Raw genomic sequence first — 20,418 nt, 5'->3', positions numbered from 1 at the left:
AAAGAGGGGCTGGAAGTCGAATCAATTGCCAGTAGGCAATGATTTAATCAATCATGACTATGTAATGAAGCCTTCATAAAAACCCAAAAGGACAGGGTTCTGAGCACTTCGAGGTCAGTGAACACATGGAGATGTGGGGAGAGCATGTACCTCTGCACCATTCCCACATACCTTGCCCGAGGCATCTCTTCCATCTGGCTATTGCTTAGTCATATCCTTTTAAAATAAATGATGATCAAGTAAATAACATTTCTCTGAATTTTGTGACCTGTTCTAACAAATTAATCAAATCCAAGGCGAGGGGGTAATGGGAACCTCTGATTTATAGCCAGCCAGTCAGAAGTACAGGTGAAAAACCAGATGGGGAAGGGGCTGGCCTGAAAGTTCCAACCCTCTCACCATAGGGTTGGTTTCCTTGGCAACCAGCCTCATCCTTAAGAGACTTTCTAAAAGTTACCTCATTAACGTAAACTCAATAGTGATTGACAGGGCTTGTTACAAAAGACACCTTTATCAGTCTTATCACTTAGGAAGTTCCAAGGGTTTTAGGCTCTGTTCCTGGAATTGATGAAGATCAAATATATATATCTGTATATAAATCACCATGTCACAACCACCTTCCATATTTTCATAGTATCTTATGCTTTCCTATCCTTATCCTCCTTCACAGCCCTTATCTCATATTGTTATTTCTTGTCTGTTGTCCCCAAAAGCGTATAAGTGTCTTAGAAACAGGGAACATGGTTATATTACTCATTGTTGGATCCCCAGCCACTACCATAGCACTGGGCACAGAGTAGGTGCTTTATAAGTATTTGGATGGGTGGATGATTGGATGGATGGATAGATAGATGGATGGATGGATGGGTGGGTGGGTGGATGGATGGGTGGGTGGATGGACGGACGGACAGCGGACAAATGAACAAATAGTTACTACTATGTACTATGCACAATGGCAGAAGAAAACTGGTGACTCACATCATGTTTTGTTAGGTCATGTACTATTGCTGCTATTGTTTTAATCTAAGTTACCAACTAAATGTGAAGGAATATACGTATAAAAATTAAAATGGTTCAGCTTCTCTTGATAATTTTGGAAGGTCTGACATTAGTAGGCCTTTGTGTCTATATGGCAGCAATTATTTGGAGCTGAGCTGCCACCTATCAGTGGGGCTCTAAATTTGCCACATTCCCTCCACTCCTGTGTAGGCATTTGAATTTCTACACCCTGTACTAGGAAATCAAAGGTAAATTAAATCTCTTCCAACCCTCAAGAAACCTATTATCTAGATCAGTTACATCTGTGTTGTCACCTCTTACTAGCTTTGTGACTCTGGCTAACCTGTCTAAGTCATCTGGGCTTCAGTGTTCTGTAAAATGGGCATAATAACTTGCTTCACTTGGTAGTTGTAATGCTCTAACAAGATAATGCTTGCGAAGGTCTTATGTAAGTGATTTACTAACTAAAATAACTAATGGATTAGGTATTATTATTATTCAGTGTATTTTAGCCAGAAATCATTTAGTTGCAGGAAACAAACTTTTAAACGAGCAAAAAAAAAAAAAAAAAAAGTAAGGAGCCAAGGGTAGGAAATACAGCCTTGCCGTGGGAGAGAGGGAAAGCAGGAAGTGTTAAGCTGTCAAAAACCATCTGCTTTCTCCCTCACTCTCTCTGGGGAGATCTGATTGTTTATGTAGATGTTTCATTCTTTTCTTCTCCATGCTTTAGCTTTCTCTGCTTCTCCACACATGGTAGAAGATGGCCACCCAAATCCAAGAATCTGTGTGAATTTCAGATTCTTGGGAGAGAGGATCTGATTGGCCCATTTGGAGTCAAGTGGCTACATTTGACTCAATCAGCTAGAGCGAGAAAGTCAAGGTGTGTAGTACAAACAGGTCTTCCTGTGGTTGGAAGAGGGGGGATAGTTTCCACAGAAGAGGTTTCATGGACTTGGCAGATAGTCCCCCGAGTGTCTACTATAGAACTTTTTGGAGTTTGACCACATTCCATTTAAGTGATCCGATGGTTGTTCGCTTATGCTTTTGACCCTCTTCTCCTCACTACCCTCTCCCGAGTTGCCAGGTAATCTAAGCAGTTGGCAGCCCCAGTCTAAGAACTGGGTGAAATGTTTTCTAGGAGCACACCGATGGGATTTAGCCACCTCGGAGGGTCTCTTGCCCCGGTATGAGCATGCCAGCTTCATTCCCTCTTGCACACCTCACAGCATCTGGGTGTTTGGTGGTGCCGACCAGTCAGGAAACCGAAATTGCCTGCAGGTTCTGAATCTTGGTAAGTAGCCAAAGGTTATTTTATTTACATACATACACTCATACATAAATCCAATTCCAATTTCATTACTTGCGCCAAGAACCCATTTGGACCGTACTGAATTATCTGTTTAACTTTGCTGACTTCGTAGAAAACAGGAATTTTAAATTCTAGCAGAATCTTAAGATAACAGAATTACATTTTGTTTTTCTGATAATGTATACAATTATCAGCTTCTTAAAAGCTGAATCTGGAAGAGACTTAGAGAGTAGCTATGCCAAATGGGTGACCGAGGTCCAGGAGAAGTGACTTTCCTAAAGTCGCCAGGGAGTCAGTGACTGACCTGGGCTAGAACCCAAGTCACCTAGCTCATATGGCGATGATCATGCCTCCCAGGGGACATTTGACCAAGTCCAGAAACATTTTTGGTTTTCGCAACTCAGAGCAATGAGGGAGCAGTTTGCTACTGGCATCTAGTGGATAGAGGCCGGAGATGCTGCTGTATATCACATAATACACAGGAAAGTGCCCACAAGAACAAATTATCTAGTCTACAATGTCAGTAGTGCTAAAGGTAAGAAACTCTGACTTAGATCCTCCTAGTATATTTTTTTAGCCAAAAAGTTCAAAGTCTCTGACCAGTCTTATTGGCAGTTTTATCACACAGGAGGCAGTTTAGGGGCATCACTGCTGAGAGGATGTTGCTGAATCACCAATGGGAGGTGGACTTGTCTTTTCTCTTTATAAACATAATTTATATTCATTGTAAAATATTCGAAGAGTCTAAGTGGACAAAAGCCATCCACAATTCTATGACATTAAGGCTGTTTACATTTCTGTATACTTCCTTTCTGTCTTTTCTCTGCATTTTTATAAGCCTGAGATCATACTATTTTCACCACTATGCCATTGTACCTTTTTCATTTTAATTTCACAGTTACTGCATAAATGATGGCCTGGTAACAACAGTGCTTTGTTAACATCATTTTTAAAGGCTGCATAATATTCCATTTCTGACAATACCACAAATCACTTGTTTTTTTAACATTTTAACATTTAGGTTGTTTTTAGATTCTTCTCAGTATAAATAACAAAGCAGCGAACCTCTTCATTTAGAAGTTATTGACTGTATTTCAAATTATTGTCTTAGAATTCATGCTCAGAAATAAAAGGACTAGTTAAAATACTGTCAACTTTAAGATTTTTGATACATGCTACCAAATTACTCTTCAGAAAGATTTTTTCAACTTATCCTCTCTCTGTGTTTCATAGTACTTGTTTCACTCCTGACCAGCATGGAATTGATTATTTTTAAATATTGCTTATTTGATAGGCAAATCTGGTAGGCATATCTAATTGTGTAAATATGCATTTTGTTGATTACTAGAACTTGGACATTTTTCACATGACATTAGCTCTTGCCCAGTTCCTTCTATTAACAATAGATTTGTTTGCACAACAGTTGGTCTTCTTTGTCACTTTGGGATAGTCATAGTTCCGACCTTGTTAAATTTGACAGGGATTTAAATTAACTCAGTATCTGGTGCATAGTTAATGCTCAGTAATGGTGGTTGTGGTTGACATAGCTACAGTTTGGCAGATTGAAATCCATCTGGAACGTTGGCCTTTTGATTTTCACTGATGGCATTTATTTAAATAAAATAAAGTGAAAATTTGGAAAGCCGCTATCAAAGGAATTGATTTTCCACTGGATCCTTTTTCTCTCCTAGAAAGTATAATTTGACACAGTGCCCAGGAAATATGAAAAATGTAAGTGAACTATAGGTTGCTTTTGTTACTAAGGCAAGTCCATCAAATGGCTAAGTAATCCTTTGTGATTATTTGCGCTGGCGTTTGACTTGGCAGCAACACAATCCCAGGATCCTGTGATCCCGGAGGCCGTGTACCTTCTAGCTCCCCCGAAGATCCAAAAAGTTCCCCAAGTTCTGTAGCTACAGAGACAATTTTATTTTGCTTTGGATAGAGGCTGAGACTTGTTTGGTTTCTAGGTTCATATTTGAGTTCCACACATATTACAAATGCTTCATGGGACATTTAATGAAGACGTTAATATATTTAATGAAGACGTTTCCAAAAGACACAGAATTTGCCCGGCAAGAAATAATTCTTGGTGTGTTGTGATGGAGCGAGTGTGGCAGCCTTGGCAGATCTGAGTTCAACGCCTGCTCTGCTACTCACAAGCGCTGTGACCTGAGGAAAGCATTTAAATTTTCTGAGCTTCAGTTCCCTCATCTGCAAAGTGGGGATACTTTCTACCCACCTCCTGAGGTCGAGTGAGGATAGTGGGAAGAGCAGAGTGCTCAGGGCTATGATTCTGCACAAGGAAGGTTCTTAATTAATGCATCCATTTCTATAAAATTCATGCTTCATTCTAAAATAAATAATAAATAAATAAATAAGCTACTCTACACCTACCCAGGTGGTGAAATTTTATTCCTAAGTCAGAAGAGTGGAAACTACATAGATTTTGGTGTTCGAAAGAATTTGAACCCCAACTCGGCCTTTTATTAGCCACCCTAAATAAGTGACTATATCTATCTCTGCTTAATTCTCTTATCTGTAAAAGGGGAAACTAATATTTATATGGCATTTTCTTTTTAGTAAAGACTAATTGCTACTACTGAAACTGTAATAACATTGTCTACTTTAAGAGCCATATATCCAGGGAAATTTGGCACATTTGGTTTCTATCATCTAGTAGGAGTGACATTTAGCAAATGTTAGGCTCCTCTGAATAGCACAGGGCAGGAGTCGGCAAAGTGGAAGACGGTTCAGAGAGGATGTTTGAAGCCCTCCAAAAACAAATTGACCTCATTCTTAATTGCACTTGTGGCTTTTCAGTCTCGGGAGTTTGGGTATATCTGGGCAAATTCTAAGGATCGCCCCTACCCATCCTTGACTTTGGTGGCCTAAGATCACTGCCTTGACCTACACTGTCCCCTTTAAGGACTGGGGTTTGGAAGGTGATCCTGCCGAGCCTCAGAGTCAAGGTCAGAGGCCCCTCAGCGTAGGTGTTTTAGGTGCCTCCCTTCTGTCTGGACCAGAAACCAGGACTTGGACCACGCCAGAGGTGACCACCCCATCACCAGCCCCAAGAACATTCCACACATCATCAGCAGCCATTGGAAACCAACTGTATGTCTTTGGGGGCGGAGAGAGAGGCGCCCAGCCCGTCCAGGATGTGAAGCTTCATGTGTTTGACGCAAGTATGGATTAGTGGCACCTTGGGGCTGCCATTTACCTGGTCAGGGCCACCCCAGCCCACAGCTTACCTGATATAGGAGGCAGAGGTTAGAAAATGATACCCTGGCTGAATGTCTCTGTGCTAGACTTCCTTAGTGTATCCCTCAGCTGATATCTTCTTCCCACAGCAAAATTTGCATTTAAAAAGGTGTAAATGATCAAAACCATTTGAACAGTATAGTTTATAAAGTAAAAAAGTAAAGGTTTCCCCTTTAGCCTTTCTTTCCTGCTCCCCAGATAGAACTGTTGGCAGTTCCTAATGTCTCCTTCCAGACTTTCCTATGCATTTTTAAATCATGTGTACATGTATATGAACATGTATGAACATGTATGAACTTTGAACTTTGAAACTTAGAATACACACATGGAATCAAATTAGAAATACTGTCCTGCGGCTTTTTTTAATAGGGGTAAGGGCAGATCATAGTAGTTGAAAGCATGAACCACACGATCTGCACTCAAGACCAGGTCTGACATATTACTTCTGTATTACTTTAGACTAGTTACTTAATCTCTCTAAGCCTTAGTTTGCTGATCTGTAAAATAAACATATTAATAGTGCCTACCACAAAGAGTTGGAAAGATTCTATGAGATAATGTGATATAGTGCATAGCACAGTACCTGGCACATAGGAAGCACCTAATAAATATTAACATTATTATTATTGTTACTATTACTATAATTATTCCTTCATTTAATCACACATCATGGATGTCTTCTTAGTCAGCACCAATTTCCTTGCAAAGCCTATCCTTTTATGGGTATCCTTTATTCACTCAGTCATTTTCCAATTGATTGACTTTTTGCTGACAGCATTACAGTGGCCATATGTATTAAGTTTTGTACATGTTACATGTTACTATGGAATAGATGCTGAGAAATGAAATTACTGGGTCAAAATGGTATGAACATTTAAAATTCTGAGACCTCTTGCCAAATTGTTGTCTGAGGAGTACTTATTTACATTTCTTCCTTTAGTGGTGGGTATTTATGAATAACACTTTACAGACAACATGAGACAAAAATAATTTTTACGTGTGTTTTTCAAGAAAGATGTAACCTTTTTTGAAATGCAATAAGCAAGATTTCAAACTTAAAAGTATAATTGGAAGAATTAAGACACATCACAGTATGACTTTTCTTTTTCCAGAAAGAATGGGCTTTGTGATTCTTTTAAAGCCCTTTTAAAATTTTTAAATAATGCTGTTTTCGAATATATGAAACTAAGGAAAGGAGAAAAGATAATGTATGTGTGTGGTGTCTGTGTATATAAAATACTATGACTCCAAAATTATTAAAATCTCAATACATTTCCAGTCTTTTTATTTTAAGTAGCAGAGATAATTTTATATGAAATACTTGTATCCTGTATTTTTCACTTAAGCGTTTTTCCTATAATCACTAAGTCTTCAACATTCTAAGAAATTCATAATATTCTGTCATGACTGTGGCAGTAACAACCATTCACCTGTTGGACTTAGATAATTTACAGTTTTCTCTATTACAGTGCTGTGATAGGCATATTTATACATAAACCATTTTAGATTATTTCAAATTGTATTCCTTGGAATTCTAGGGGTTGCTTGTACAACCTGCAAGCATTGCCACAAACAGTAATTCAAAGTTAAGTTGTTTGGAAGGCCTGTGTCTCAAATAGTTTTTGCAGCATTCCTTTAAGGCTTTTCTGGCATGTTGAAATGATTCCTGTTTCCAAATTCTGTATGTGTACAATTTTGAAGATATGAAGGGCTGCCAACAGGCAGAACACGTCTGCACTATTAGGATAATAACCGTATTGATAATTCTCATGTGTCAAGTACTTTCTCTGTGCCTGTCTTTTATGTATGTTGTCTCCTTTAATCCATACTTCAACCCTGAGAGGTAGGTATTGTCAGGTATTGTCTTTATTCCCATTTTACACCTGTAGAAACTGAAGCTTAGAGAATTAATTGATGCAAGGCCACACAGTTATTCAGTGAAATAACCTAGTTTTAACTCCAAATCTCATGTTCTAACTATTACCCTGTACTGCCACTTCAGCAGCCTCTGCTAATGTTAAAAGTAGTCTATCTTTTCCCCCTATGCTTCCAGCAAATCAGTTAAGGATATTACCTTGAAAAAATAAGGCTCTGAAGGCCTGCCATTGAAGAAGCAGTGTTCTTTTGAACTCTGAAGCAGAAGTTTTAGGGAGGTCTTTTTTAATTCAAAGCAAGGAATGGTTTCCTAATGCCCAGTAGAAGGGCAGGCATGTCAGTCAATTCTCAAACCTTGGAAATGTCCAAGCAGAGGCCAGACAGGCTGTAGAGAAAGGGAAGCCTGGATTAGGTTGGCGAGTTGGAGTGAATGACTCCAAGGTCACTTTCTGCTTGGACTGTCTCTCCTTGCTGGTACGTGAGGCTTGGACATATTTTTTAGGTTTTTGCTTCATAGCTTTGTCATTTGATGTCAATGAATTTACTTTTATAGACACTCTGACCTGGTCACAGCCAGAGACACTTGGGAAACCTCCATCGCCCCGGCATGGTCATGTGATGGTGGCAGTAGGGACAAAGCTCTTCATCCACGGAGGCTTGGCAGGGGACAAGTTCTATGATGATCTATATTGCATTGATATAAGTAAGTAGGGCAGAAGGCATGGGGGTTTTGTCTCCTCAAAATTAAATTAAATGTGCTTTGATAAAATATAGCCTAGTTCTTAGGTGTGGGTAACTTGACCAGCTAGCAGACTATTCACTTGATTCTGTCAATAATAATATAAGCCATCATTTCCTGAGCATTTTATATGTACCTAGCCATTAATTATCTCTTCTCCTTCCAACAACCCTGCTCTTTCATTAAAATTCATTATACTTTGTGTTCCCCAAGTAGATTTCTTTCAGGCATTAGCCATTAATTCCATGCCTATGAGAGGCATGGACAATTCTAGAGTGGGTCTGAAGGTGAGCAACTGGAAATATCATGCTAAAATAGTTAAAGACACTGAGAAGAGGAAAGTTAGGAAGAACATGAGAATTATCTTTAGGTGTCTGAAGGGCAGATGTGCCCTAGAGAGCCTGGACTCATTCTGGGCCATTCTTTCAGACCATGAGCTCCCTTAGGACAGGGACTTTGTCTCTTTTGTTCCCCAGGGTATTTCCAGCACTTAGCACAGTGTCTGGCAGATCAGGTGATGAGTGCATATCTGTTAACGGGTGGATAGATGAACAAATAAACATGTTCTAGGTTGATCCGGAATACAGGAATTGAAACAGTGGGCAGAAGGCATGAGAACTGCCGTGCAGTGTATCTGGCTACTCTGCCGAATAATGGGTTCTCTGGCTGAGTGACATCTGATGCCAGGTGACCCTGGCTAGGATTCCTGCTCTAGCTAGAATTTTGGCCATATTGGGTGATTCTTCCTTCCAGCTCTGGACCCCTGCCTTGAATTGACAGATGGAAAATATCGTCACAGGAGCATTTCTTGCAGGCACTCAAAAGGGGTTTCGATATTTATTTTTAAAAAGAAAGTCCTTTTGTCTTGTGCTGAGGAACTACTTCTTTTTCTGTTCTTATCCAGGTAGTTCTCTAAACCTAAAATCCAGGATGTGACATCCTGCCTCATTTAAATGCTTGTTTGAAAAGATACAGATATCCCTGCAGAAATGGGTTGGGGATAGGTGCTGAGGCAGCGAATTACACTATAGAGAACGCAGGTTTTGGAGTCAGACCTGACTAAAATTCTTGCTCTGCCATTTGTTAGCTGTGGGATTTCGGCCAAGTCTTTCCCTCTCTGATCCTGTTTCCTTATCTGTAAGAAGGCAGGAGCAATAGCAATTCCATAGAGCTGTTAGAAGAATTCAGCAAGATATTTAAAGTGTCTAGACAGCAATCAAAGCTGTCACACACACACACTTGGAACCTCACCTACTTCTGGGATCCAAAATAGTTAACGGTGACGGTCATTTTTCTGTGTTCTGAAGACCACCTACATCAGAATCACCCGAGATGCTTGTTAAAACTATAGATTACTCCCTCCCTGGACAACCCAGACAGCATTTCAAGATCTCCCAAATAATTTTTACGTACATTAAACCTTGCTATATTATCTCAGGGCTCCTACTCAATGACATTTAGGTTTGTAAACTGACAGTTAAGTTTGAAACCACGTTCCAGGATTGTTGTGCCCAAATTCTTTCTCTTGGCAGGTGACATGAAGTGGCAGAAGCTAAGTCCCAGTGGGACAGCTCCCACAGGCTGTGCTGCCCATTCAGCTGTGGCTGTGGGGAAACACCTGTATGTCTTCGGTGGTATGACTCCCACAGGAGCACTGGATACAATGTACCAATATCACATAGGTGAGCAGGTGTTCCCTGTGGGTGTTTAAGCAAATGTGACCGTTTTTTGGAAAGTACCAGTGCTTTGGTTTTTCAATTTGATCCCTCCACATCTAAAGTCAAAGGAATGAAAATCAGACTTTTAGGGAATTACATCACCATTAGTTTTTTTCCTCCTTTTATTTCTTATTTGTTAGGGCTCAAGAGATGCAGGAAATCACTGAACGTATCTGAAAATTTCTTAACACTGAGCCTTTGTTTTTTTTCTCCCTAATATAGAAAAGCAGCATTGGACCTTACTTAAATTTGATACGTTTCTACCCGCTGGACGATTGGACCATTCCATGTGTATCATTCCATGGCCAGTGATATGTACCTCAGAGAAAGAAAATTCAAATTCTGTTGATCTAAACTGTGATACTGAGAAAGGGGATTCCAGTGACAAAGGAGTGACCCAAGGCGGTGACTCGCATGAGGAGAGTCAGACTGACTCACTGCTCTGTTTTGTGTTTGGTGGGATGAATACAGAAGGGGAAATCTATAATGATTGTATTGTGACTGTAGTTGACTAATAAAACCCACATTTTTATTACTTTTAAATGTCAGTTACTTTCAGAAAAGTTAAATGACGTCTTAGCTTTTATACCTCCAAAGTATTTTTTGCGCTACATATCCCTTTTGCTGTCCTCTACTTTTGTAGGCGAAGAGATGAACCTGGATAGCCCAGTGCAAAAATCTCTATTACGTAAAGTATTTTGCCAGCAATACAAGTTCAGTGACATTGGTTGTTACTAATCACAAAAACGTTGAAGAATCGTAATTGCTAGATACAACATAAGCTGTAGAAATTGGGGAGTGGACATTTACAGATGGAAATGTCTTTAATATTCAGTAGCTGCTCCTCATAAAGAGGTACAGACTGTTGGCATTTGGTAGTGACAGCCATTGGGGACAGGGAAAACTGGCCCTTGTCTTGCCCAACTATCCCCTAACCCCCACTGCACAGGGCACTGCAGACGACTGTCTTTGATCCACAATTGCAATGGGGCTTAACGTAGTTTCAAGGTCACCATTCTAGATGCCACTCCAATACCACTAATGAGAAATTTCAGAGATGGGGATTCAGACATAGCTAAGTTTCAAAATAGACCTTTATATCCTAAAATTATGAATTGCTCCAAGTATGTAAAGTTAACATTAGTGATCCATCTATCAAGCCTTAGATTCCAAAGCAGGTATAAAGCATCATTAGTAATAAAAAGCCACCAAAAAGTTTTAGAAAGGAGAAATAGAAAATTTCAAACATGTTCATGAAAACTCTACTCTTGCACATTGTGAAATGGCCCACCTCCCACCTCTTTTCTTTAAAGTTAGGCAAGTTCCCTGAAAGTATTGAATAAAAATGTTTCCTTACCTTAAAAGCCCAACCTCCCCACCGTGAGAATCTAAACTCAAAATGGTTGACCTACTTAGAAAGGTTATCACAAAAATTAGACCAGTGTAAATAACAAACATTTATTGATGTCACTTACGGTAGAAAATAAAGTTCCTACACCAGATGCACATGACCCAAATGTTAAATAGAACATTTTTCCATGGTGAACACATGCCGTAACCCAACCTTTTTACCCACTTTTTAAGATAGCCAATTTTTCCTCTCCCCCCACCCCAGGACATGTGAGCAACTGCTAACGAAAAGCAGTAAACAGCCACTTGGGCTATAGCATTTTCAACTCCACTCCAAGGTGAAGATTCCAATTACATTCGAGACTTAAGTTCTCTCAATTTTCTCCTAACGAAAGTTCCTGAGTCCAGTATTTACAACATCATAGCACTAGCAGAGCAGTGTCTACAACTCATCTTTGTCTACTGGTTCCTCATCTCCAGTTGGGGGAGGGCCTGCACTTCCATAGAGTTTGCTGATAATTGGCTGAACAATTTCTTCTAGTTCCTTCTTTTTAGCTTTGAAATCTTCAATGTCAGCATCTTGGTGACTTTCCAGCCATTCAATCTTTTCCTCTACGGCTTTTTCCATGGTCTCCTTATCTTCAGAGGAAAGTTTGCCCCCCAGCTTTTCTTTATCTCCAATCTGATTCTTTAGAGAATAGGCATAACTTTCTAATTCATTTCTAGTATCAATGCGCTCCTTGAGCTTTTTATCTTCCTCTGCAAACTTTTCAGCATCATTAACCATCCTTTCAATCTCTTCGGGTGTCAGGCGATTTTGGTCATTGGTAATTGTGATCTTATTTTTGTTGCCTGTACCTTTGTCTTCAGCTGTCACTCGAAGAATGCCATTCACATCTATCTCAAAAGTGACTTCAATCTGTGGGACTCCACGGGGAGCAGGAGGGATTCCAGTCAGATCAAAAGTTCCCAGAAGATGATTGTCTTTTGTCAGGGGACGTTCACCTACAAGTTACACATAAATATCTTTGTTAGTTGTTAGTGACAAACATTAGTACATCTGGAACCCTACATTTCCGTCTGTTAGAGCCTACAGTGGCAAGGGCACTCTATCAAGCTAGAAGTGGATCATTGTTCTTTAAGGAGCAACGAATGGGACCAACAGTGAGTTAACTACCAACTCTTAAAGGTGAATTCCATCTACATCATCATGAACCTGTTTTTTGTTCTTGTATTCTAGAGCCAGCTCAAAAAAAAATTTTTTTTTAAATTATTTCTAATGGGAAAGAATGCTAGATAAAAACTAGATTTTAGTGCTCTTAACAAACTCAACACTAGTTAAATTAGGGACTTCCCCATCTGAAAACAGCAGATATTTCTTTCCTTAGTCTTTTCAATAGAGTATATTACGAAGTTATGCTATTCAAAAACATTCCATGGTATTAAAATAAGCAATCACCTTCATAAACTTTGATTGTAACAGTTGGTTGATTATCGGAAGCTGTAGAAAAGATCTGTGACTTCTTGGTGGGCACCACAGTGTTCCTGGGAATCAGTTTGGTCATGACACCTCCCACAGTTTCAATACCAAGTGTAAGCGGACATACATCAAGCAGTACCAGATCACCTGCAAAAGTAATATAGAATTAAGTTCTAATTAAAGTCATAGGAACACTACCAATCTCCCCTTGAACAGTACTTTACCTTCTTCACCTTGCTATCTGGTCAAGTTCTATGCAAAAGCATTTTAGAAGCAATGAACTAAATATAAATATGGTTGCTAAGGATCTTGAAACTGTACCAGGCCTTGTCCTCACTGTACCTTTTATTAGCTGCGTGACTTTATAATGCTCATATTCTACTGCTTTCTAAAGCAACACTAATTATACTCTGCCCATCAAGCTGCTGAAGCACTGTGAAACATGCTTGTAACAATGACCTACCTGTATCTTGATCACCAGACAGTACACCAGCCTGGACAGCAGCACCATACGCCACAGCCTCATCTGGGTTTATGCCACGGGATGGCTCCTTGCCATTGAAGAACTCTTTAACCAGTTGTTGGATCTTTGGGATTCGAGTAGAGCCACCAACAAGAACAATTTCATCAATATCAGATTTCTTCAAATCAGAATCTTCCAGCACTTTCTGGACAGGCTTCATGGTAGAACGGAACAGGTCCTAGAGCAAGAGACATAATTACTGTGATGATGCCTGTTTACCCAGATATTGTCTAGATATCTAATGCATTGTCCCAAACTCAGAGTCTAATTAGATCTCATTAGTGAAGCAAAAAACAAGGAACATACCATGTTTAGTTCTTCAAATTTGGCTCGAGTCAAGGTCTCAGAGAAGTCTTCTCCTTCAAAGAAGGACTCAATTTCAATTCTTGCTTGATGTTGAGAAGACAGGGCCCGTTTGGCCTTTTCTACCTCCCGCCGGAGCTTCTGCACAGCTCTGTTGTCTTTCCTAACATCTTTGCCAGTCTTCTTTTTGTAGAGCTTGATGAAGTGTTCCATGACACGCTGGTCAAAGTCTTCTCCACCCAGATGGGTATCTCCATTAGTAGCCACAACTTCGAAGACACCATTATCAATGGTGAGAAGAGACACATCGAAGGTTCCACCACCCAGGTCGAACACCAAGATGTTCTTCTCCCCTTCCCTCTTATCTAGGCCATAAGCAATAGCAGCTGCTGTACTGTTAAGAGAATAAGGGGGGAAAAAGTTAAGTTTACATTTTCCCTATTTAGCAAACACGTCTTATCTGTGAATTTAACACTTACGGCTCATTGATGATTCTCATAACATTCAATCCAGCAATAGTTCCAGCATCTTTGGTTGCCTGGCGTTGGGCATCATTGAAATAGGCCGGTACAGTAACAACTGCATGAGTAACCTAAAAAGATAAAAGGTAATTAAGCATATTTTATCATGTGGTGTAACCCTATTTAAGTTACAGTCAAACCATCACTTTCCTTTCTAAGCCAATTTATTTGTAAAATGGGCATAAAATATACATTTTTATACCCAGAGATTTATAAACATCAAGTGAAGAGTTCCTATTATTTTCTTTGGCCTAAAGCACACAAGTAATTATAACTGATATGGATGTAATTCAGATTCAAATCATCAAACTGATGAAAGCGTCTATACAACACAATCAAATATAGTAGTAATAACATTGTTCTAGGAATACTTACCTTCTTTCCCAAATAAGCCTCAGCAGTTTCCTTCATTTTAGTGAGAACCATGGCAGAAATTTCCTCAGGAGCAAATGTCTTTGTTTGGCCACCTCCAATATCAACTTGAATGTATGGTTTAGTTTTCTTTTCAACGACCTATTTTAAAGAATGATTATTATATGCAGGCACAGAAGCATAACATTTCAAACTTTAAGAAGATTGTCTGAGAGTCACTTCCTTCCCCATAGTTTGGTTTACTTTGATCCCTTGGAGCTCAATATTGACTAAAAATACTTCTCTTAATCCTAAACTGTGGATGGAGTAGCTGTGTGTGAAGTTTCCTTGTCTACCAACTTTAATAAGTTTTGTAACATACCAAAATTATTATATACAAATTAATACATATACCATGCATCCTTTTCTGTTGTCTTAACACCGTTTCTCAACCTCTCAATCTTAAATACTCCCACCGCCACCACCCATTTTCGATCCGGTGAAAAAACCCAGTCGAACCTTGAAAGGCAAAAACTTGATGTCCTGCTGCACAGACGGGTCGTTCCAAGTACGGCCGATGAGCCGCTTGGCGTCGAAGACCGTATTCTCAGGGTTGGACGTGAGCTGGTTCTTGGCTGCATCCCCGATGAGACGCTCCCCTTCGGGAGTGAAGGCCACATAAGACGGCGTGATGCGGTTGCCCTGATCGTTGGCGATGATCTCCACGCGGCCATTCTTGAACACCCCGACGCTGGCGGAAAAACCGAAGCGAAGGAATCAGCACCACGATCATCACCGCAGCCCAGGAGGCCACGCCCCATTCCCCCTTTCCACAAACCCCACTTACCAGGAGTAGGTGGTCCCCAGGTCGATGCCGACCACCGTGCCCACGTCCTCTTTCTTGTCCTCCTCCTCGGCCCGCGCCGCGCCGAGCAGCAGCAGCACCGCAGCCACCAGGGAGAGCTTCATCTTGCCGGAGCTGTCGGCCAGTCAGTCAGCAGGCAGGTAGGTAGGACGTCGCAAGCAATCCAGCCACAGGCCGAAGGACGGGAACGCACCGAGATTACTGACCTGAGGGAGACAGGGCCAGCGGTCAGGAGGCGCAGCGGACAAAACGAAGGGCAGATCCGAAAGACAGGCCGCAGCGCTTACAGTTCTCACTCACGAAATCCTGAATTCAGTAGGTCTCTGATGTCTGGGCCAGCGTCAACCGCGCTGTCCCCGACTCCGTTTATATACCCTCCCCCCAGCCCCGTCGTGGAGGCCTCCGATTGGCCAAAGCTCTGCTAGTTGGAGGCCACTGATTGGTCCAGACGACCAAGCTGGCCGCCGCGGATTCGAAGCGGTCTCCTCCGCAACTAACGTCACTGCTACGCCCCCTGGATGGGCTCATTGGCTGCTGTTTGGGCCCAACAACCACCAATGGGAGGCAACAAACGGCCCGTGAGCTGATCCCATTGGTTCAGCAGCTGTCCGTCCCCCCGTGCGACCTCTGACCCGGAGGCAGTTTCCGCCTGTAACTCCTCCATGTTGGGCCCTCTGGGGCAAGAGCTAGTCTATCGTACTCGATTCCCCCGAGGCCGTGGGACTTGAGTCCTTTACTTCCCCACTGCCCACTCGCTGGCCCCTCCTCTGTCCCTCGTCCCGAAGTGGAAAGCGGCTCTTCCTCCACTCTGTGCGGGTCTCAGCGTAGATTCTATGATCACCTCAGAACAAATTTCTCTGCCCTTCATAGCTACTACCGGTACTAGGGTGTCCTACCCTCAGAGCATCTTGTTGCTCACCGGCCCTCAGCCCTGGAGCCGGGGTCTTGGTTTGGGCACCGTCGAACCGCGAATCATGGCTTCTAGCCAGTGTGTGGCCCCTGCACCCCCTCGCCCAACTATCTTTGTCTATACCGGGCCTCCCCACAGGGCCCTGCCCCACGGTAAGTCCCTGGCAACAGTAATTGTCTCCCATCCCTGAGTTCCTTCCCCACAATGGGAACTCTCCCGAAGAGCTTACTAATGACATCGCTCCCACCTTGGGATGTGTCATTTTTCTAATGTGCTACCTCCCTTCCCTTCCACACCCCGTCCGTGGATTCCCTTTGTGGTTCAGGTTATAATTTACAAGGACTTCCTTATCCTTTATTCTTGATACCTTCCTACCTTCACCTTTTTTTTTTTTAATTGGTCTGATTGTGCTTAAACGCATTTGATACACAAAGACTTCTTGATAATGTCTTACTCTTGTACATCACCCCAGTAGCAAAAAAGTAATAGAGGCTACTATTTACTTCAGGTTTACTATGTGCCAAACATTGTTATGTTTCCTATGTTCCTATGTCTTTACTGTTCAATATTTGGCATTTCCCATTTTCCAGATGAGAACATCGAGACAGAAAGATTAATTACCTTAACAGTCATAGAGCTGGTAAAGAATGGAGTTAGGATTGATATCCAGGTCAGCATGACTCCGTAGCCAGTACTCTTAACAATTTTTTTAAATTAATGAATTTGTTTAAATGTGGATGCTTCAAACCATGGACAGGCCAAAGACTTCATAACAGTATTTTGAGATGCTTCCAGAAAATGCATGGGACGGTGTCTTAAGAACTGATGAAGCCAGTATTTTTCCCACTAAATGTATTTTTGAGATTCATGGGTAGGGGCAATACTGTGTCCAAACAGCAGTGAAATAACTTATAATTTACTAATGCTGAATGAGTCAGTACTCAAGAATTTTCCTCTCTCCTTTAGTGTTCTTCAAAGACTACACTGGTGACTCAGAGTTGACTCCATTCTTGTTGTAGAAGTTGCATCATCCATCTCTTTCAACAGGGCTTGTAATACTGCAGTAACACTGACCCTTCTTTAGGTTGCATCAGTCCATTATCAAGATAGAAATCACCATTCAGCCACATTACAGCTTCATATCAATTTAAGCAAATTTCCTGTATATATCACAATCTACTTCCATTAACAACAAAGCTCTCAATTTCAGCCTCACCCTTGATTGATCCAGTAACCGTTTCCAGCTCCCCTTTTTCTAAGGTGTAGGAAAGTTATATCTGGCTAACTTCTGAAGAGAATTGAGTGTATTGGTTGTAGTATCTTAAAAACCAACATATTAGGTGTATGTTACAGTGTATTTCAAAGTGTGGTCATTTATGAATTGAATGGTAAAATGGGTAGATATATCTTGTCTGCTGAATGTTAAATGCCGATGATAGTACCAAGTTATCAATATTTAAGTGCTAGACACTAAACTAAATGCTTTGTGTGCATTATCTCTTAATCTTTAGGAAAACATTTTTTAACCCCTATTTTAGAGCTAAGGAATCTGAAGCCCCAAGAGATAACGAAACGCCCAGGAGATCACACAGCTAAGAAGATAATAGAGCCAGGACTTGAGCCTTGGCAGTTTGATTTTTAATTTCTGCAGTCTAGGTTGTCACCCTGAGCTTTGGGTTTATAAGACTTCTCATTTTAGGATATAGAGTAGTTAACACAGTTTGCAAATATTTTGATAATAGGTCATAGACAAGTGAAATTTTATTCAGTAATTGGTTGTTTCACTTGTGCTTCTAGGGGTAAGAAAATTTGTATTTCCCATCCGATTTGACAAAGGTAAGCAGAGTTAGGACTGATTAGGATTGGATGTCATCTAGCTCCTAAATCTTCCTTTCTGAAAGAGAATTAAAGGCAGAGTGGAAAAGGAAAAAGCCTATGTAATTGACAAGTTGAATCTTTAGACCTTGATAATTGGGGAATTTTTCAAATTCTTTTGAAAAATTTGTCAGATTCAACTAAAAGATAGGGCACATAACTGAAGGAAAAAAAAAAATCCAGAGCCTCAGTTTCTTCATCAATTGAATGTCAGATTTCTGTCTTGCCTGTCTTAGTGGCTTGTTGCAAGAATAAAATGAGATATTATATGTGAAAATACTTGGATAATTGTAGAATAGTGGTAAAATTATTAATCACATAAATACACTATGAAAAGGAATTTCAGAAGCTTTCCAAGAAAACCACCTCTTGAGAATCAATTATCAAAATTTTTTTAAGTGAGACTAAGACATTGTTACCTAGTTGTCCCAGCATCATTTTTCATATTAGTATATTTGTTAGCATCTGTCTTAATTACTATAGATATTTAATAAGTCTTGATCTCCCGTAAAACCCTACCACATTGCAATATTGCTCGTTCTTCAGTAGTGTCTTTGGCTATTCTTGGCACTTTGTATTTCCATATAAATTTTGGAATTAGCCTATCAAGTTAGCAAAACAAACATACAAACAAACAAACAGATTACTCAACAATATACTACTCTATCATGTATTTTTAAATAAGCTTTAAAAAATCTTAAATTTCTATTTCAGTATACTATAATTTTTAAAAATTCGCATGAATTTAGTACTTAAAAACTTTATCAGAAATGAACAATTTGCATTCTGAAATGACAAATTATGATACATCAGTATGATAAAATATGTAGCCATCAAAATTGTTGATACTTACGTTTTTCAAAGAGTAAATTGTATGTTATTTTTTGTCTCTATTTTCTTGCTTTTTAAAAATAAGTTTATCAGGAACTTATCAAGTTTGGAAAACTTTAAGAACTTAACACTAAATACAAGAGAACAAAAAAGGTTGTCAGTGAAAAATTTCTAAGATATGAGTCCATTAAAGATATTTCATATAATTAGTCATGGTTAAATTCAAATATAGGTAATGCACCAAAGTCTTGTGTTTCATTAACTTACAGCTCCTATCAGTCTGAATGTCCCTGGTACTGGTAGAAAAATAAGGTTTATAGTAGATTTCATTGGGCTGAAGTGTGAGTTGCAAGATTTATGACCCTATTCTACAGGAGTCACTTTCCTCATTTTTAATATTCCCAAGTTTTAGGCTTTTATCTGCTGTGCTCAACTTGTTTAAAATTTAAAATTAAAACATTTTTTTAAAAATTGAATAATTTAAAATTCCATGGCAAAATGTTACAAAACCATATGATCATGTGAATACATTGCTCTAGACTTGGAGGGGTCCGCAGGCAGGTGAGGGGTCCTAAATTATAAGGTCCATTGGTTTCTTACTAAATTGACCTCTGAGTACAACTATTTCTGAGCCTGCCAGTTGGGGCCAGTACAGGACAACCAAGAGGCCTGAACATGGAGTAAGACTGTAACATAACTGGAGTCTTGTCCTTTACTTTTCAATTGGATTATTCCAAAGTGCAAAAAGGATTTTATGAGAGAATACTTTCTGCCACCTGTGTGTAAAACAGCTTCCATGCATGTCTTTCTGGATTTTTTTTTTTTTTTTACTAATTCCCAGAGCTTTAGAAAGAAATTTCCCATTAAAACAATAACATAGTTAATACACATGTATTTTTTGTTATTCAAAATAATGAGTTCAACCTAAATGCCCATTGATAAAGAATGCTAAATAGACAATGATAGATTATGCTATGGAAATATTGTGCAAAGTTTCAAAACAATGAGGTAGATTTTTATCTGTTGATAACGGAAAATGCCCAGGATTTATTATTAAATGAAAAAGGCAAGTAACAGAACACAGAACAGTATGCACAATGTGATCCTATTTGTGTTATGCGTGCGCATGCGCGCACACACACACACACACACACACACACACACACACCCACCCACCCACCCACCCAAAATCTGGGCAGATACTTATTGACAGGAGTGTCTCCCTCTGGGTGGAATTGGATGGGAATCAAGAGGAACTTTTGACTTGTATACATTTTTTTAAGAACAAGAATGAATTCCAGTATTACCTGTTTGAACATAAATTTTAGGAAAGAAATGTGAATGAAAAATAGCTAAGTTAGCCTTCAGCATTGAATGTTTTAAATGTTTGCTGTTTTGAGTTTGAACTATATTATAGTATAACAGCTTACGTTTGTGTTTTGCTTTATGGTAAACAAAGCTTTGCCCTGAATCCTTCAGTTTTATCCTCATAACAACTAGAAGGG

The 20,418-nt window shown here is 39.9% G+C and overlaps 2 protein-coding genes and 1 long non-coding RNA gene across 8 annotated transcripts in view; 2 read left to right on the top strand and 1 right to left on the bottom strand.

Annotated features, from left to right (window-relative positions):
• The window catches only part of RABEPK (Rab9 effector protein with kelch motifs), a 20,274-nt gene extending 9,827 nt beyond the window's left edge, over positions 1–10,447 (top strand). For 2 of the 4 annotated variants that reach the window (XM_011364284.2, XM_011364286.2), the window contains exons 4-8: positions 2,138–2,290; positions 5,335–5,496; positions 8,001–8,150; positions 9,719–9,868; positions 10,127–10,447. In XM_011364284.2, the coding sequence (XP_011362586.1) occupies positions 2,138–2,290; positions 5,335–5,496; positions 8,001–8,150; positions 9,719–9,868; positions 10,127–10,419 (908 nt within the window). In that variant the 3' untranslated portion in view covers positions 10,420–10,447. The remainder of the gene's footprint in view (positions 1–2,137; positions 2,291–5,334; positions 5,497–8,000; positions 8,151–9,718; positions 9,869–10,126) is intronic. The other 2 variants (XM_011364285.2, XM_023533074.1) reach the window with 2 other exon arrangements.
• Positions 10,448–11,346: 899 nt separating this feature from the next.
• HSPA5 (heat shock protein family A (Hsp70) member 5) lies at positions 11,347–15,711 on the bottom strand. Of its 3 annotated transcripts, none has more exons than XM_011364282.2 (9): positions 15,585–15,711; positions 15,280–15,503; positions 14,952–15,183; positions 14,457–14,594; positions 14,040–14,152; positions 13,564–13,954; positions 13,198–13,435; positions 12,714–12,881; positions 11,347–12,259 (listed from the first exon to the last, which is right to left on the bottom strand). In XM_011364282.2, the coding sequence occupies exons 2-9, from the start codon at positions 15,399–15,401 to the stop codon at positions 11,697–11,699; spliced, it is 1,965 nt and encodes a 654-aa protein (XP_011362584.1). In that variant the 5' UTR covers positions 15,402–15,503; positions 15,585–15,711; the 3' UTR covers positions 11,347–11,696. The 3 variants fall into 3 exon arrangements, with proteins under 3 accessions (XP_011362584.1, XP_011362585.1, XP_023388841.1); XM_011364283.2 differs by having other exon boundaries at positions 15,598–15,661; XM_023533073.1 differs by having other exon boundaries at positions 15,280–15,680.
• Positions 15,712–15,949: 238 nt separating this feature from the next.
• On the top strand, positions 15,950–18,975 carry LOC111742453. Its single transcript, XR_002781313.1, has 2 exons — positions 15,950–16,359; positions 17,174–18,975. It is a non-coding gene; the product is annotated as an uncharacterized LOC111742453 (long non-coding RNA).
• The last annotated feature ends 1,443 nt before the right edge of the window (positions 18,976–20,418 follow it).

The sequence above is a fragment of the Pteropus vampyrus genome, unplaced genomic scaffold, assembly GCF_000151845.1.
Source record: "Pteropus vampyrus isolate Shadow unplaced genomic scaffold, Pvam_2.0 Scaffold95, whole genome shotgun sequence".
NCBI classification, from domain to species: Eukaryota; Metazoa; Chordata; class Mammalia; order Chiroptera; family Pteropodidae; genus Pteropus; species Pteropus vampyrus.
This window is presented reverse-complemented; position numbering and strand designations above follow the sequence as displayed.

Coding starts and splice junctions, on each gene's coding strand:
- HSPA5 (XM_011364282.2), bottom strand. CDS start 15,401: ATGAAGCTCTCCCTGGTGGCTGCGGTGCTGCTGCTGCTCGGCGCGGCG. Junction 15,184..15,279: donor CTGGGGACCACCTACTCCTG/GTAAGTGGGGTT, acceptor TTTTTCCGCCAG/CGTCGGGGTGTTCAAGAATG. Junction 14,153..14,456: donor AGGCTTATTTGGGAAAGAAG/GTAAGTATTCCT, acceptor TTATCTTTTTAG/GTTACTCATGCAGTTGTTAC.